The sequence below is a fragment of the Mustela lutreola genome, chromosome 17, assembly GCF_030435805.1.
Source record: "Mustela lutreola isolate mMusLut2 chromosome 17, mMusLut2.pri, whole genome shotgun sequence".
NCBI lineage: Eukaryota > Metazoa > Chordata > Mammalia > Carnivora > Mustelidae > Mustela > Mustela lutreola.
In genome coordinates, this window is record NC_081306.1 from 8,954,740 (window position 1) to 8,972,623 (window position 17,884).

The 17,884-nt window shown below is 45.5% G+C and overlaps 1 protein-coding gene across 2 annotated transcripts in view; it reads right to left on the minus strand.

Moving 5' to 3' along the window:
• The window catches only part of VPS35L (VPS35 endosomal protein sorting factor like), a 118,308-nt gene that overhangs the window by 33,908 nt on the left and 66,516 nt on the right, over nt 1-17,884 (minus strand). For both annotated transcript variants that reach the window (XM_059154298.1, XM_059154299.1), the window contains exons 20-26: nt 14,004-14,066; nt 12,770-12,855; nt 11,027-11,107; nt 8,607-8,670; nt 5,995-6,093; nt 4,394-4,471; nt 3,039-3,153 (exon numbers count right to left, since the gene is read on the minus strand). In XM_059154298.1, coding sequence (XP_059010281.1) covers nt 3,039-3,153; nt 4,394-4,471; nt 5,995-6,093; nt 8,607-8,670; nt 11,027-11,107; nt 12,770-12,855; nt 14,004-14,066 — 586 coding nt within the window. The remainder of the gene's footprint in view (nt 1-3,038; nt 3,154-4,393; nt 4,472-5,994; nt 6,094-8,606; nt 8,671-11,026; nt 11,108-12,769; nt 12,856-14,003; nt 14,067-17,884) is intronic.

Sequence of the window (17,884 nt, forward strand, 5' to 3'; positions counted from 1 at the left end):
CTGACTAAGCCACCCAGGCACCAGGAGAGGACTGTTTTATAACCAGGGGTGTATGGGGGGGCAGAGAACAAAAGTGGCCCATTTCCACAAGCTTCATTTAATTTCTATGCAGCCTTCCCCCGCTCGGTAATTGAATGTATAATTTATTTTGGCTAGCAAGTGCTACGTGTGGCTTTCAGAACAACACTAATAGGCTTCTAAGGTTCAGTGCCATAGCATTTAGAGAGTGGACTAAGAGTCAGCAGATAAATTATTAAACAGGAAGTGAACGCCACATTCCCGCCCCTCCTGCAGGGGCCTGAAGTGTGGGGCGAGGCAGACGGGGAGTCCCGGGCACGGACACCGAGGGCACTAACTCCCCGCACAGAGTGTACTGGCCCGTTCGGACACTGCTTATCTCCCGGTGTGGACTGAGGCCATCACGAGGCAGCACCACAGGGCAAAAGCCACCCAGGGCTCTTGTCAAATATTCTTGGAGCAGCAGATCTTTGATGATGGGGGAGCCTTTATTTAGCTTAAGAAATTTAAAAAAATATTAATATTTAATTTAAATATTAAAAAAAAAATTTAACCCCATCTAGGGTCCAATCATAATAAGCTTGCCTGGGATCTACAGTATTTTAGAACAGGGTCCTGAGTTTCTAAGCTGGGAAAAGAAAGATCAAGGCTTCTAGAGCCTCTGTTCACAGTCTATAGCTCTGATAGCAGCAGCTCATAAGCCGTTCCGAATGGTTCAAGTTATGCAGAGCTCCAGAGTTCCCCCGTGAAGGCTACCATTCCAGAACTTTTAAAAAGGGAACCAGTTTATAGTAAGATTTTAAGTTTCTTACATCAATCTAAGCTAATCATCTGATCTAGTCTTCCTTTTGCATAGCATCGGGGGTTTAGGGGTGGCTGTTCATTTTTGTCTCACCTTGTTTCTTGCTAACCCATCATGCTTACCAAAGCAGGCACCGGGAGAAAGTTCCACATTCACCGACACACACCAAGGGCAGGCAGGCAGAGTAGATAAGCAATGCCCAAGGTAAGAAAACACACGGACCCAAAGCACCATGGCAATCACGAGGAGGACGGTGCCGAGCAGGACAGACTGGGAAGGGCATCCAGCCAGAGCCGAGCTTTTAGCAAGAGTGGGCAGCAAAAGCCACCCTAACCAGGGGAGGCTTCTCATCACCTGCGCGAGAATTAAACAAACAAACAAACAAACAAACACCAAACCAAACCAAACCCAAGTATCTGGGGGAAGATTATTTTAGAAAGAGGGAATGGCAGATACAAAGACTCTTGAGTTAGAATGCTGCTTCACATGTTCAGAGAACAGAAGCAAGCCACTGTGGCTTAAGGAGGTGCCAGATGAGGACAAGGGGCAGGCAGGCCCCGGATGGTCTGAGGACTCCCAGGGAAGGAGTTTGGTGTCATTCCAGATGTGGCAGGAAGCCGCTGGAGTTCCCAGGAGTCAAAAGCAAAGCTTAACCCCTCAAAAGGAGCAGGGGTAGCAATCACGGGTGAAGGCCGCGGGGCCCAGAGCCACCCCAGGTGAATGAAGATAAAACATTCTAGAGCTGCCGTGGAAGGTCGGCTCTCCAACCAACCTGGAGAATCCGCCCAGAGCAACGGCAGCAAGTGGGGGACGGCCAACCCTGGTGTTGTCAGCTGGGAGCTCACGGAGGAGATGGGAGCGGAGGGCCGACCATCACTGAAAACACCGGCCCCCCTCATACGTGGCCACACAAACCTCCCAGGCCGTCCCTCAAGCTTCCTCAATGCTGGCCCCACAGATGCTCTACCACAGCAGCAAGCCGCGCGGCCGGGAGTCAGAGCAGGCGTGGACCGCCCGCTCCTGAGCCCCTCCCTGCCTCGGCTCTGCCCCTGGGAAAGGGGGCACCGACCACAGGACCGCAGCCCCCACGGCTGTTGGGAGGACGGAATTAGACAGTATGTGCAGAAGGGCTCTTGACACACACACACGCTCCAGCGGAGGCATCTGGATCTCTGGCACGCCGCGGTACGGCTCTGTGCGCGGGTCCTTGATGCACAACGTCCCAGGAGGTGACAAGCACATCCTGTAGCAAACACCTGCCTGAGGGCTTTCTCTCAGCTCGAGTGTGGAGCAGGCGAGGGAGCCAGGGAGGTGATGATCTAGAAACAGCCCTCATGCAACGACAGACGGAACAGATCAAGAACGTACATCCGTGGGGCAGCGCCAAGGCCGTCCGACACCCCCTCCCAGCAGTCCCTGGTGGCAATGAACCTCAGCTGCCCACAGCGGTTACCTGGCCAGCAGCGCACCTTTCATTGGCTTCCTTCCCTTCTCCGTCTCAGCCCCCTAGCACCTGACTGACACTCTCGGGGACTGCCGCCCAAGTAAACCGTCTGGCTCCTGAACCTTGTACAGATATGGGTCTGGGGCAGAATTTTTTTTTTTTTAATAAACACTATATCCTTTAATAATAAAAACAGAACTCCTCATTGGTAACAAGCCAGAAGAAAATCAACATCACACAGCAAAGGCTGGGGCAGAATTTTTATCACTAACAGCAAGCTGGACAGAGTACCCTTTCTGTACTTATTAGCTTCCAGTTGTAGGTCTCTGGGGTTTCAAACAAACAAACAGCAACGAAAAATAAACAGCCATGTCCTGGGGTGAAGCAGTCCTAACTTGTAAAACTCTCTAGGCACACCTCTCCTGGGGTGTCGCGCTGCCTGCCAGGCCTGTGTGAGACAGGTTTCAGAAGGGCCTTGCGGGAAGGTAGCTTCACACTGTCATCTGTCTGACGCTATAAATGTGGGCACAGCCAGCGCGCTTCCTGCTACAGATACAGATTTAGAATTCGTTTCTCCATTAGTTCTTTCTTTCCTTTCTTCTTGGAGGAATCTCACGCTACACACACCTACCTGAGTCAGCTTTCCTAAACAGCCAGGAAACGAACAAAAACACACGAACACACACACACACACACACACACACCACCCCACCCCCCGAGTAGGCTTTCCTAAACAGCCAGGGAACACTCAAGAGGAGAGAACAACGGGCTTACCTTGGGAGAGGCACTGGTTGGCCAGGGCAACCTGACCGGAATGCAGGTAGAGATTGAGGCGCGTGAAGATGCCCACCAGCGAGGGAATGGTGATGAAGCAGTAGGCAACACAGGCCTAGAAGGACGGAAGAAACATGGCAGGTGACGTGAGCAACACCCCCACTGCAGCCTGGTCCTCCTGCTTTCATCCATCACATATTTTCAATTAAAAAACACTGACAAGGGGCGCCTGGGTGGCTCCGTGGGTTAAGCCTCTGCCTTCGGCTCAGGTCATGATCTCAGGGTCCTGGGATCAAGCCCCGTGTTGGGCTCTCTGCTCTACGGGGAGCCTGCTTCCCTCTCTCTCTCTGCCTGCCTCTCTGCCTACTTGTGATCTCTGTCTGTCAAATAAATAAATAAAATCTTAAAAAAATAATAATAAAATAGGGGCGCCTGGGTGGCTTGATGGGTTAAAGCCTTTGCCTTCGGCTCGGGTCATGATCCCAGGGTCCTGGTATGGAGCCGCGCATCGGGCTCTCTGCTTGACAGGGAGCCTGCTTCCTCCTCTCTCTCTGCCTGCCTCTCTGCCTCCTTATGATCTCTGTCCGTCAAATAAATAAATAACATCTTAAAAAATAAATAAATAAATAAAATAAATAAAATAAAAAACACAGACAATAACGAAATCTCCTTCTGAGCCCCAATTTTCTCTTCTCGCCTCTGCAGCACACTCCAGATGCCTCTCTGGGAGGAGGGGGGCCAGGCAAATAAGAAGCATAAGGGGATAAGGAAAATAAACCCTCATCTGTCATAGCAGAAAGTAAATAGGTTGACACCTATTAGTGACTAAGCAGCAGGCTTTTAAACCAATTACTTAAAGATACAGCAGTAATTAGAGGCAGTAATTAGAAGAAATTGCTCGAAAAGGTTTTGAGGTGGTTGGCTCTTGAGAAAAGAGGTATAAAGTCAGGGCAGGGACAGTATGCTTATTTTCCACTGTCCTCTTTTTGATCCAATTCCATTAAAAAAAAAAAAAAACACAGATATGGATTGCTTTGATAAAAAGACTTTCCAGATATAGGCACGAGCCAGAGGTAATTCAGCTGGCAAAAAATGCAATCCACCTCTCAACACGGCCCACCCCACCTCTGCCCTTAACATGTGTCCAAATGGAGACTTCTCTGGTCATTTATCTTAAAAAATCCCAAGAAAAGTGGTTCATCCATACATACTGGAGAAGGAAAAATTAATCTGGAAAATCGATACTTAACCACCCCTTAGGACACACTTGTCTTTTTCTGGGAAGAGCAACTTAGAAACTTGCAAATGAAACAACTGGAGGTTCAAAGTTAGGGAGTCTTATCTCTAGAACCTACCCGGACAAAGGCAGCCGTCTTTCTGGAATGATTTCCTTTCATTACTTTCCTCGTTTCCATTGCCAACCGGTTTACACTCTGGATTTATTAATTAAAAAAAAAAAAAAAAAAAAGGAAGACTTATGAGATGATGCTGACTCAGATTACCATCTTCCTAGAGATCTGGATGTTAACTGCATACAAGTCAACAAGAACCAGCTACGTGGGGCCCAGACGGGTTAGCTCTGAACCCCGACATGCCAGAGGGGTCATCCCCCTGCCTCAGTCTCAGCCTTGAGCAAACATCTCCAACAGGGTAAGAACAAAAGGCCCTCACTCAGTCATGCCTATCAACTGGCATTGTAAATGACCATTTTCTGGTTTAATGAATAGCCAGGGTTCACTTCATTTCCAGAAATCCCACACACTAAGCTTGAGATCTTAGCGATCCTAAGAGAAACCTCCAAATCCGAGAGGCAGCACGCAATTCAGCGATTCAATGCAGCCATGAACTCTAAGGACAGAAACAGGAGCGTCCACATCACGCTCACGTGAGGCCTACGGGTGTGTTCTAAGAGCCGTGCATTTCTCAGCTTCCTTCACCACCACAACCCTACGAGGTGGACACAGTGAGCTCCCCCAGCCCCGATGTACGGAGGCCTTAAATTCAGGAACACCACATAACCTGCTAAGCAGCAAACAAATATAAAACAAGGCTGCTCTCCTTGAATTTACACGAAGCGATTAAAGCCTTGGGGAATCTTTCCACAAACGTGAAAAGTTCAGACCCACGGTTCCCAAACTGTGTACCACGGCATCCTTGAGGGCTGGAGCAAACTCGCAGGGGCACCCACAATTTTTTAGGGAAACAGAGCTATGTTCCATTGTCGAGCACTGTGGAAAGCACCGGCCTTAGGAAGCTCATGGATTCAACACCAGACTGTGCCCTGTTCCTCACGGCGATGTCCTAGCTTGGGAGAAAGTGGGTTCTCAACAAGCTGCTCTGGTTTTTGCACAGTACTTGTAATCAATGAGGGGAAAGAAAAATCAACATGGAGAACGAGGGTAGGGTTGCCAATCCGAGGGCAAGGTTTGAGAAGTGGTACAGTGCCCAACAAGTTATAGTCACTGGGATTATTTAAGAATAAAGATATATTCTTTTTCTTTTAATTCACATATATTGTTATTTCTAAGAGCTACCCAGTTGTTAGGGCGTGAACACTTAAGTTCTTCGGGTCTAACTTCTTAATCAACAGAACTGCTATTTCTTTCTTTGCTGTGGGGACACCACACAGAGCTACCAAGAACCAGCTAGCCTGGGACTCCGGTTAAGCTCTTAGAGCCATACATTAATATTTCCGTAACTCATGAGTGCAACCCACTTTGCTGCTGACATATGGGACTGAGAATATGCTCATTTCAGAGAAAAAGAGGTTAAAAAAAAAAAAACCCATGCAAAGACTTAAGCAAAAATTGCAGATTTGATTAATCTTTGAGAAACCGGCTTTTATGCCCTGAAGAATAGAAGTGTTACGGGGCCACAAGACTCCCAGATTAAACTCCATGCTTGGCAGATAGTTAATACTTATTGAGAAAACAAATGAATAAATGAAAATCCTTACATGAATCAACTGCACAAGAACAGGTTCCAGGTTGCAAAACATTGACCGAGCCTCAACGTAAAAACTGAGCTGTTGTTCAAAATCACGGCCAAAGGAAACCTAGAAGCAAGGGAAAAGGTGCTGAGAATGTTACCCTAGGCACCTCGGAGCACACACCATTGAGAAGAGTTTCCCTGAGCTTCGACAGTAGGGAAAGTCTGTGATGTCAAGTCACCAAAAATATGAATGGGTGGAAATGTCCAGGGTATGCAAGGGCGCGTGCGTGCGCGCGCGTGCGCACACACACACACGAATTTACACTTGCCTCTGCAGCACACTCCAGATGGCTCTTTGGCAGGAGGGGAATAGGCAAATAAGGAGCAGAAGGGGGTAAGAAAAATAAACCCTCATCTGTCATAGCAGGAAGTAAATAGGTTAACACCTGTTAGACTTTACATGACTCTGCCCAGCATGTAACTGGAATATTACTATTACTATTACTACCTCTTCTTTGTGACATGAGCACTGGAGTAGAACATAAAAAGACCAAAGGGTAGTACAGAACAGTATCTCAGAATGTAAATCGGATTTCCCAGGTTAGAAGGAAACGCCTGGAAAGAAAATAATGGACTTTTATTTGTCAGCTGTGGCCTTTTCACAGAACATAAATTTGGTTATTGGGAGCCATTGGTCAGAGGGATTTCCCTAATAAGAGCCACACCTTTTTGCTTCCTGATGGGGAGTCCAAACCCGGCAACTTACGGGTGGCCGGGGGAGCCAGAAGTGGAAATTTCTCCATCAATAAAAATTTATTTCTTCAAATTTATGAACAGCTGGTTAGGAGGACATCCTTGACTGTTACAGCAATCATTTTTGCCCAGAGGAGGTTTAACATTGCTATTTCCATTAAAGCTATCAGGTTTCCCATCCTATTTCTGCATATTCTTTTCCATTCTAACTGGGTGGCTCTCAGACAAACCCATAAAGGGATAAAATACCACCTGATCATCCTATAAATGAAGGACAAGGAGAGTCCCAAGGTAAAAGGTGCATTTCCCAACACAGCAGTTGAAAGGTTAATTCTGATTCTGCATGAAAATGGATTATTTTACCTACAGAGTCAGGAAGGATGAGGCTGACCCCTCCTGTTGAACAAGTCACATTTTCAGGGTCCTTTTCAAAGTGATCTAGTTATTTATCTCTCGGTCAGCTTTCCTCTTGACATTTATATTAAAATAAGGCGCCAGCAGAGGTTGCTACTTAAGCTTTGTGCACAAAGAAGGAAAACAATGGTGGTTCTGGCTAGGAGGGGCCGCTGGGGGGCGACTGGGGGAGGGGTTGTTCCCAAAGAAGGCTGTAAGAATCCCTTCCACTCTGCCAGGCCTTTTGCAGTGTCCTTGTGGTGGAGTCTACTTTCCCGTCTCTCCAAGGGAACAGCCCTGGTGACTGCTTTGACCAACAGAATGCAGCACGATTGGACGGCAGTCACTGAGTGATCGCAGGACTTTGGTCTTAAAAGGCCCCACAGCTTCTGTCCATGCCTGCACCATACAAAACAGCTTGGCTGAGAAGGTTAGATGGTGGCAGAATGGCAGAAAGAGGCCACGCCAGTGAGAAATGAGGCCCCAAAAGCCAGCACCAAGAGCCTAAACATGGGAACGAGGCTATCCCGGATCCTCCGTGGCCCCGATCCTGGTACACGGAGCAACCTGGCTCCAGTCAACCCCTAGGATTGTTAAGAATCAATAAATCAGGGGCGCCTGGGTGGCTCAGTGGGTTAAAGCCTCTGCCTTCGGCTCAGGTCATGATCCCAGGGTCCTAGGATCAAGCCCCACGTCAGGCTCTCTACTCAGCGGGGAGCCTGCTTCCCTTCCTTTCTCTCTGCCTGCCTCTCTGCCTACCTGTGATCTCTGTCAAATAAATAAATAAAATCTTTTAAAAAAGGAATTAATAAAACACAGTAACTGAAAGCTGCAAAGTCTTGTGGTGAGTTGTTGCGCACAATTTTGCCCCTCCCCCCAGCATCCTTCCGCCATCACATCGGGTGCCCTTGGGAGTCCTTAACCCCGACTGCCAGGATCCATGGGAATCTGCAGTTGCACAGGCGTGCGAAGGTCTCCCAGGCCTGGCCAGTGTGTTCCTTCCCCCTCACTGCGCCAACTCGTGCAGGGATGAGCCAGTTACCTTTAATCTAGTTAGTCTAGAGACTCAATCCCAGGACTTCCCCTGGAGCCCTTTCTGCGGGGTGGCAGCGCTGGCAGGCTTGGGGACCCAGGGCTCTACATGGGAGTGAGCCTGCCAGGGAGGACACTATGGGAGCGGAACCTGGAGCCACAGACCTACAGAGGGCAGGAGCCAGCTGCTCCTTCAGAGAGCTCCATTCCTGGACTTGGCGTCCCCCATCCAAATCTCTCCCTCCCCCTTTTATTTTTTTATTCCTTAGGTCAGTTTGGTCTTGGCTCTCTCTGCCCCCAGGGGAGTGCTGGCTAATGTAAGATGTTTTCTAATTTCATCTTATCATAATAAAAATGAAAAGCACCAGGGAACATAATGTTAACTGCTTTCACCGGAGTTAAGGACAAACAATTACATCACATTTCCAAGTGCCCTGAACCTTCTTCCCCAATACTTACCATTTTTATAAATCCATTAATCAAATATGCCAGCATTCTTTTCTCATCCTCCAGAGTGAGTGCACTAAAATCAATAATGGTACATAATTAACACTGAGGTAACAAACGAAAGTTTCTAAGGAATATATAAGAAGTAAATGATTTAACAGGTAAGGACATTTTGCATTTTCTAGATTTTCTAGCCCCCAACAGGCTGCGTGTGTGTGTTTCTTCTGATGAAAATATATCATCTAAATGAACTTAACTTAAATGTGTTTCTCATCTCTCTCAAAGATGATGTTTTCAGAGCATATTTATTAATAGCAAAGGAGAAGGAAACTTTCCCTTGGAATTTGGACAGCAAGGTCCAACTGCAAATTTTGCATTCTGGAGAAGCTGTGTTCCACATTTTGGAATAAAAAATTTCAAATAAGCAGTTAAGTCGAAAGAATTCCACAAGAAACATCCATGTATCTACCACCAGGATCCCACCATTACCATTTTACTGTATTTGCTTTATCACGTAACTATCCACTTCCCTCTCCAACCATCAAATCCAGCTCATTCTGGGGAAGCATATTCAAGTAAATTACAGATTGCAATTGCCTCTATCTAACGGCAGTATTAATACAAATATACATAAGACAGTGTCATGTCCTTAAGCTTCAACTACACACGTAAAGGCCTAGTAACAGTTCCCCAAATTTATTTTTTAAAAAAACTTAAGCGCCTAGAGAAAACAGGAGCCAAGTCTTTTGTGTGTTGGTTTGTCCTGGGGGAGAGTAAGTATTGGCAAAAACTGCACTCTGTCCGCTAACAAAGCAATGTCCCTTTCGTTCTTTGAGACTCCACTGCCCAGCCCCCTCTGCAGCTGGGTATAACCAGAGGACGGTTCTAGCCAAGGGGATGTGAGCACAAGTGAGGGTGAGCCATCCAAGTTTCTCGCAGAAAGAAAACTGCTGTCCTCCAATGCCCGCAGGCTGTACATGGACATGGTCGTGGTAAGCCAGCTTCAGCCCCTGGGGATGGCCAAGCAACAAGACGGAAGGAGCCTGGGGCGCCTGGGTGGCTCAGTGGGTTAAAGCCTCTGCCTTTGGCTCGGGTCATGATCTCAGGGTCCTGGGATCGAGCCCCGCATGGGGCTCTCTGCTTAGCAAGGAGCCTGCTTCCTCCTCTCTCGCTCTCTCTGCCTGCCTCTCTGCCTACTTGTGATCTCTGTCAAATAAATAAAATAAATAAATAAAAATCTTAAAAAAAAAAAAAAAAAGACAGAAAGAGCCTGGATAGCACTCTATAGTACAGTGACCCTACCCCAACCTTCTGATCTCACACCTTTAGCAAGATAGAAATAAAGCTTCTATTTTGCTGAAGCTAAAAACCCGGTATCCTGGTAAGACAGGTGCTTTTCTGTTGTGTTTTGTGCCTTTATTTCTATTTCTGTCCAACTAAAAAGCCTATTGGTTCCATGTGTTATGAAAAGTCTTGATATTTTGATTTTGAAAACTATTCAAGAGGTTGACAAGGCAAGATCATGAAGATAAGGATTCCAAAGTTCAGAAGAAAAAAAAAAAGTAAAATTCATCTTGCTGACTGTTAAGTTCCAAAACCGCTTTCTCCATTCTTATAACATTTTCCAGTGACTCAAGCTGCTGTACTTAAAAATTCTTTGGGGACTAAAATTTCAGCTACAAATACGCAGGACTGCTTCAAACACAATCACGTGGAAGCACGTAAGGGAAAAAAAAAAACTAGAAAGAAAAGGAGTGACAGTTTGGCCTCTGACCCAAGAGGTAAGGGCAACTTGTAGGACTGAGTCTCAAGTCTACTGAAAACCTCCAGCCCTTCATGTAAGGGACAGAAGCCATTTCATCTGAACTTCAAATAACTGGCTAATAATGAGAAAAAATGTACAGCTATGTTACCGGATGAGTGAACTCATTATTATCCTATCTGGTACTCTTAAATCTCCAGGAGATGTGGAGTTTGAGTTCACTTGGATGAAACCAGCCTTTTCCTGTCAACAGAAACCCCTTTGTAAAAACATCTGCCATCTTGGGGCACTTCAGTGGCGCACTCGGTTGACTGTCTCTTGGTTTAGGCTGAGGCCATGATCTCTGAGCCCCACCTCAGGGTCCTTGCTCAGCAGGGAGTCTGCATGGATTCTCTCCCTCTGCCCCTCCCCCAACTAGCTCTTGCTCTCTTGCTCTCTCTCAAATCACTCTTCAAGAACAACAACAAACCTGCCATTTCATTTTCTCAGGAAGGTTCATCTCAGCCTCTCTCTTCTCCTGAACTGGAATGCCCTCATTAGCAAGAGTTTTAATAGACCCCATAAAATGATATTACCCATAGTGGCAGCTTAATGCAGTAATTCCCCAATGTACTATTATGTGGTATTAAGACCCAATCCCTGTGGTGTCTCAGCCTTGGGCGCGGCTTACTTCACAGAGTCATGCATGGTCTTGCACACGTGCAAAAGGGCGTTCAGAATGACAGGGTCCTTTGTGGGTTCTTGCTGATGCCTACAAGACATTTAAAGATGACAGTAAAAGTTATGTCCACTCACAGCAATGAAGGCACGAGCTGAGTTTTTCCTTTGTTGCGTATATTTGAGATAAAGCATCTTACCCAGTTGGCATTGGCAATGGTTGGTTTTAATTCTTCTTCCAATAACAATAACAAGCTTGCTTTTCTGCACATATTATAACTTCTCCTAAAATTACCGTAAGTCCTACAAAATCACAGGAAAGCTGCTGCATTTCTTAAGCCAGACAATAGGCAAGCCTGATTTTTTTTTTTTTAACTACGTTTCTTCCTAAAGCTGTCTACAACCTGTCTATAACTGTGTTAAATGCCAGACAAAACCGTAATTTGGCTTTTCAAATAATACAGAAGGACAAGGTCTTATAACAAATCGTTACCTAAGTAAAGGAGGTATATTTGTTCTAAGCATATGGAATTAATCTTTTAGGAAGACAACCCAAGGAAAGCTTAAAACATATATTATTCAGGGCGCCTGGGTGGCTCAGTGGGTTAAGCCACTGCCTTCAGCTCAGGTCATGATCTCAGGGTCCTGGGATCGAGTCCCGCATCGGGCTCTCTGCTCAGCAGGGAGCTTGCTTCCCTCTCTCTCTCTCTCTCTCTCTCTGCCTGCCTCTCCGTCTACTTGTGATTTCTCTCTGTCAAATAAATAAATAAAATCTTTAAAAAAAAAAACTTAAAAAAAATTAAAAACAAAAAAACATATATTATTCAAACAACGTCTAATTCAATTTTCCCAACTGGGGTTTACTGAAGTTCCATCTTAACACACCTTATTTTACCCTATCTATATATTTAATATTTTAAGCAACTTTAACTTTTTTTTTTTTTTTTTTTTTTTTTTAAAGATTTCATTTGTTTATTTGACAGACAGAGATCACAAGTAGGCAGAGAGGCAGGCAGAGAGAGAGAGAGGAGGAAGCAGACTCCCTGCTGAGCAGAGAGCCCGACGTGGGACTCGATCCCAGGACCCTGAGATCATGACCTGAGCCAAAGGCAGCGGCTCAACCCACTGAGCCACCCAGGCGCCCGCAACTTTAACTTTTTAAGTTCAACTCTGTCTTAGAAAAAATACATGAAAACACCAATTAAACTAGTTGTATTATATATTGTCAAATATACTTAAATATACAAATTTTAAAATCAAAATCAAAATCAAAATCTCTCTTCCCCATGCCACCTAGAATTATTTCCTGTACCGCCAACAGTAGGCTGTTTGGGGAAACACAGATGTAGTCAAAAGGAAAGCAGTGAAATTTAAAAACCGATCACAAATCTAAGCACGGAAGATGGAAAGCTTTCTCGCTCTGCGACCTTGACAAGTATGACTTAATTTTTATCTTTTAGAATGTTACTCCCTAAGTAGTTAGTTCATTAACAGACGGCTCCTTCCAAAAACACACTGGAATACAATGTAGGTGACAGCAGGGCTCTGGCTACTCCTTATGACTCCGTCTGCTTAGGCACTGATTACAAACTTTTATCACGATTGCTCCTTTTAATGTGGTTTTCCTCTCCATGTTATTTCAGAGGTTAAATGCATACAGATCATTAGGCCTCCAAGGATACGGAGGGACTCCTACCCACACGCATCACAGGGGCACTGGCAATCCAAACTTCTGGTGACGCCGTGTTATACTTACTTGATAAAAACTTCCATGATGCACTTGCAAACCTCCACCCGCACACTCTCTTTTTGGAACATGTCCAGAAACGGCAGAAATTTTTCCTAAAAACAAACAAACAAATAAAAGCACTCTCCATGCCACTGACACAAGTTGCTGGAAGGGATTTGTGGGTCCCTTTTCCTTTGAAGCTCAGAGCAGAGAAAGAGCTGTTCATCTCTCTGAGGTGGGTCAGATGAGGACCCACGTGAAAGCGGGTTTGTGAAAGCTAGGAGGGTTAAAACCACTCACACGTGCCAGGGGTCAGGGCTGGGGCCAGTGAACACTAGGGGAACGATCTGAGCAAGCTTCAGATGACGATGTGCTTCTCCAGATAACAACACACAAGGTGGGCTTCTGACTTTTTTACAATTGTATTGACCAGAGAAAGAAGAGCCAGTTGTTCAGAGTGGCCCCCACATTCTGACTCTACACTTACTAACTGTGCCACCTGACTCAAGTTACTCCACACTTCTCCAGCACCAGTCTTCCCATCTGTAAAGTGGGAATCATAACTGCTCCTACGTCCTAGCGGTGTTGTGAAAACGGTACGAGGCAATGCATGCAAAGATCTCAGCAGGTGCTTGGAGTATGGCAAAGCTCAAAAAAAATCAGAGGTCCTACTTTTAACATAAACAAGAAACAAACACAGTTCTGTGAGTGTTCATAAATGGAAACCAGAAGACACAGGGGCGGCAGGGAAGAGATTTGTACTTGCCCAAGGCAACGCAGCTGATGTGAAGGGGCATCATGCGATATTTTAAAATATGAGGGACGCATAAAAAATGTCAACTGTCAGAGACTGAGACAATGATGAGTTCGACCTATTTCAGGGTGTCAACGAGGCTGCATGTGTGATAGAAAGCAAGTGTCATATGAAAATCAGTGTGGAAGAGGAAATGAGGAAGAAGATGTCCAGTCTGACTCCGAGGTTTGAGAAGCTGTAGGGTGTTCAAGAGAGGCACACATTCCATCAGCGAGGCACGAAAGAAATAAAGATAATCTTTTTCTCTCACAGTCTGGGTACTCATTTTTCAAGCACTCACTAAACTGTTATGCCATAAATACTGAAGTTGTTTATACCAACTGCTTCCTAAAGGGAACTGTTAAGTATTTCTTTTGGCCTGGGGCATCATGAAAACATGACTGAGACACTGAGTGAACCTCTCACTCAGACACAAATTTCCAAAGGTAATTAAGGAACACTACTTACCACTGAGAAAAGAACAGAGAAATCATGGAAGTGGGCAATCACCTTCTTAATTATTGACTGAAGCTGCAAAACCAAACAGGAAACACATTATTAAATATTAAATAAGTTTATTTATTCATTATTAAATAAGTTTAATAAAACTTGGATATATTTTTTCAAGATTTTATTTCTAGGTATTCTCTACACCCACCGTGGGGCTCGAACTCACAACGCCAAGATCAAGAGTCACACGTTCACCCAACTGAGCCAGCCACGTACTCCAAAAGTTGGATATTTCTAAAAGGCAACGACCTTCTTTCATAATTTGAAATTACAATTACAATAAAGGAGAGCTGGATGTCTCAGGAACGGGAGATTACTGGGGGTAGGTTAGGCCCCGTCTCAGTCTTGAGTTTGCCCATCTTACTCTGCAGTCTTGGGGAAGCCACTTCTTACCCTCATCTTCCTCTTCCATAAAATGGAGAGTAAAGCAGTATCTTGTTCACGGTGAGGGTTAAATGGGATGGTTCATGTGACGTGCTTAGAGCAGTACAGTGTCTTTCCTTGGAAAGCTGTCTATTAAAATCAGCTATGAATATTTGGGGCGGGGGAGGGGCAGTAATTCATCAAAGGGCCCCAGAGCCATCACAACTACTCAATGTAGCTATTGCAGGTCAAAAGCAGCCAGAGGGACTTATGTGAACAAATGGGCATGGCTGGTTCCAATAAAACTTTATTCACAATAACAGATGGTGAGCTACATTACATATGGTTGGTCTATGGGGTGTACTTTGCAGACCCCTGTTCTAGCCCATCATGGCCTGGTGTTTCTTGACGATTTCCGTGGAGAGGCAATGAACAGACTTTACTGGCAGAGTCAAACATCACATCATTACCCGAGGATGGTGGTGCAGTCTCTAAGCTTGGCCCCAGAGACCCAGGCACTGATGTCCACCACCCCTCACCCTGAGATGCACACGGCCTTGTTGATGGAAAAAACCACAAGGGTGCTTCTTTTACGGAAAATATAAACCCTTGCCCCTGGTTACTGTCAAGAAGAGAAAATTTACTGACAGGCGCTTTTGTTTATATTAAAAATGCTGCTGTTGAAATCACTTAACAAGGAAAATGCTCATGGTCTAAAAATAAAGCATTAAGCAGTAGGAGCCCTACTTCATAATTAAGTAGCTTACTAGGTCGGTCAAGCAAAAGACTAATGAAGACGGCAAAACTGTGCCACACAAGGCTGCGAGGCAGAGCAGTGTGAGGTACTGGAGAGAACCGTTTCGGGAACCCTATCTACTGCAACTAATCCCAGGAAAACATGACATTGTTTTAATATTTAAGTCACACATAATACATCTCTCCCAAATTAGATGTTTTTCCCTTCACTACGAAAATGCTGAAAACCAAGAAAATTCAAAGAACATGTGACCAACAGCCACTTACTTGCCCCTCAGATTCTACAGTGACTAACATTTTATGACAATGTGCTCTACCTCCTCGCCCACCCACCCAACTCATGGCAGAATTTGTAGACACGCAATCCACACACATTTTAAATTCGCCGATTTTTAATACGTTGCTAAATCGGCCTTACCGTTCTATGTAAGACATCTATTTTTTTTCCCCCCAAACCATGATGAGTAGACTGCATGTTTCAGATCTATCACCCCTCAATACTTCATTTGAGTTTCCTAATCATCATACTCCCTGACACTTCTACGGAGCTGTATCAAATTCATGGAAGTTAACACTGACAGACGCAAACACTTATCTAACTCAATCATCCATGGTCCCTCCTGTCCACTGTCTCAGTATGTTCTCTATGGAATGATTTTTCCCTCTCTGCAGCATGGGGCCCAGTCCAGGATCACGCATTGCTTTCCATTTTCGTGGCTCTTTAGCCTCTGTTAATACAGAACAGCGCCTTAGCCTGTGTCCTTAATGAAAACGGTGGTTTGGAAGAATACAGGCGGATTACTTCATAGAATGTTCCTCAACGGGGGCATGACGACTGTTCCCTCATGACTTAATTCAATCATGCTTTCTCAATGTCAAGGCTACAGACAGGATGCTGTTTCTTCCTCAGGGTGCCCCACCTGCCGCCACACGTATCCACTGGCTCCTCACGGGTGACAGGACGTGTGATCAGCGGGTCAATGCCTGTCTGAGGTCTCCACTGTATGGTCACTAATTTTCCCCTGGCAGCTAAAACTCATTCTAGAAAGATCCAGAGGTATATGAAAATATTGCAATCCTCCTCATACTCCCCCCCTAGACTGAGCATCGACCAAGCATTCGTGCCTGAAAATCGAGGTTTCTTATCTTTATTGCCTGTGATGGCTGCAAACAGAGACCTCTGAACTCTCATTTCTTCCCCGACTCGCTCAGCACCCCATGTTGGCCTTCCCCTCATCAATCTATTCCCCCTAAGTTTGGACTCCTGGATTCGTACTTGAGGAATGGATCCATTACTGTCCTTACATCTTCCAGTGCTCAAACCAGGGGCCCGTGAGAGCCCCTTCCAAGGTGCTCCTGTGTCCTCTTCGTGCGCCCCACCCCCATCAGTTTTCTCGGAGTTCTTCTTCACCCTGTGACACAAGAAAATGTTCCCGTTCCCTGTGTCCCTTCCCTAACCCAGACCTAGAGTTAAGCTAACCCCCGACAGACCCCAGACTGTTTCTTTTTTCTTGATACAACATGGCTGGTTCCAATAAAACGTTATTCCTGGGGAGCCTAGGTGTGCAGTCGGTTAAGCATCTGACTCTTGGTTTGCTCTGGGTCGTTGTGATGTCAGAGTGGTGAGATAGAGCCCAGCATCAGGCTCGACGCTTAGAGTGTGCTTGGGATTCTCTCTCCTTTTTTTTTTTTTTTTTTTTTAAGATTTTATTTATTTATTTGACAGAGGGAAATCACAAGCAGACGGAGAGGCAGGCAGAGAGAGAGAGAGGGAAGCAGGCTCCCCGCTGAGCAGAGAGCCCGATGCAGGACTCGATCCCAGGACCCTGAGATCATGACCTGAGCTGAGGCAGAGGCTTAACCCACTGAGCCATCCAGGCGCCCCTCCCTAAAAAATTTTTTTTAAATAACTTTATTCACAATAACAGATGGTGGGCTACATTACATATGGTCTATTGGATGTACTTTGCAGACCCCTGTTCTAGCCCATCATGGCCCTGTGTTTCTCGACGATTTCCGTGGAGAGGCAATGAACAGACTTTACTGGCAGAGTCAAACATCACATCATTACCCGAGGATGGTGGCGCAGTCTCTAAGCTTGGCACCAGAGAACCAGGCGCTGATGTCCACCACCCCTCTCCCTGAGATATTCACTGTTGACAGAGAGAACCACAGAGGTGCGTCTTCTAAGGAAAATATAAACCTCTTGCCCTGGTTACTGTCAAGAAGAGAAAATTTACTGACAGGTACTTTTGTTTATACTGAAAACACTGCGTTGAGATCATTTTAAATCGTGTAAGACAAGGGGCTCACAACTCACACGGAGGCTCTCCAGAATGCAGGCTAACCCCTAGGGTACCTTTTATAAATTGCTTCTAGATATGACAGAATTGTATAATGTAATTATTCCTTTCTCTCTTAGGAGTGGACTGCAACGGACTGAAATTATTATGTTAAAGTCTTCAATTAAATGGGTCCCTAGGAGTCAAGGTCTTACTAAATATTCCTCAACAAAAATTCTAATGCATCTCAGTCTTCACATGTGCCCAAGATCCTGATGACCCACAAGGGTACGACCCATCTCTCTACACGCTTCATTCACTCAGTGATGCTTACCAAGAGCCTGGTGTGCGAGACCATACAATGTTTTCATCACCCCTAGAAAAATGTCAGATACTCAGTGCCTCCTCAATAAATTCTAAAGATGAACTATTTTAATT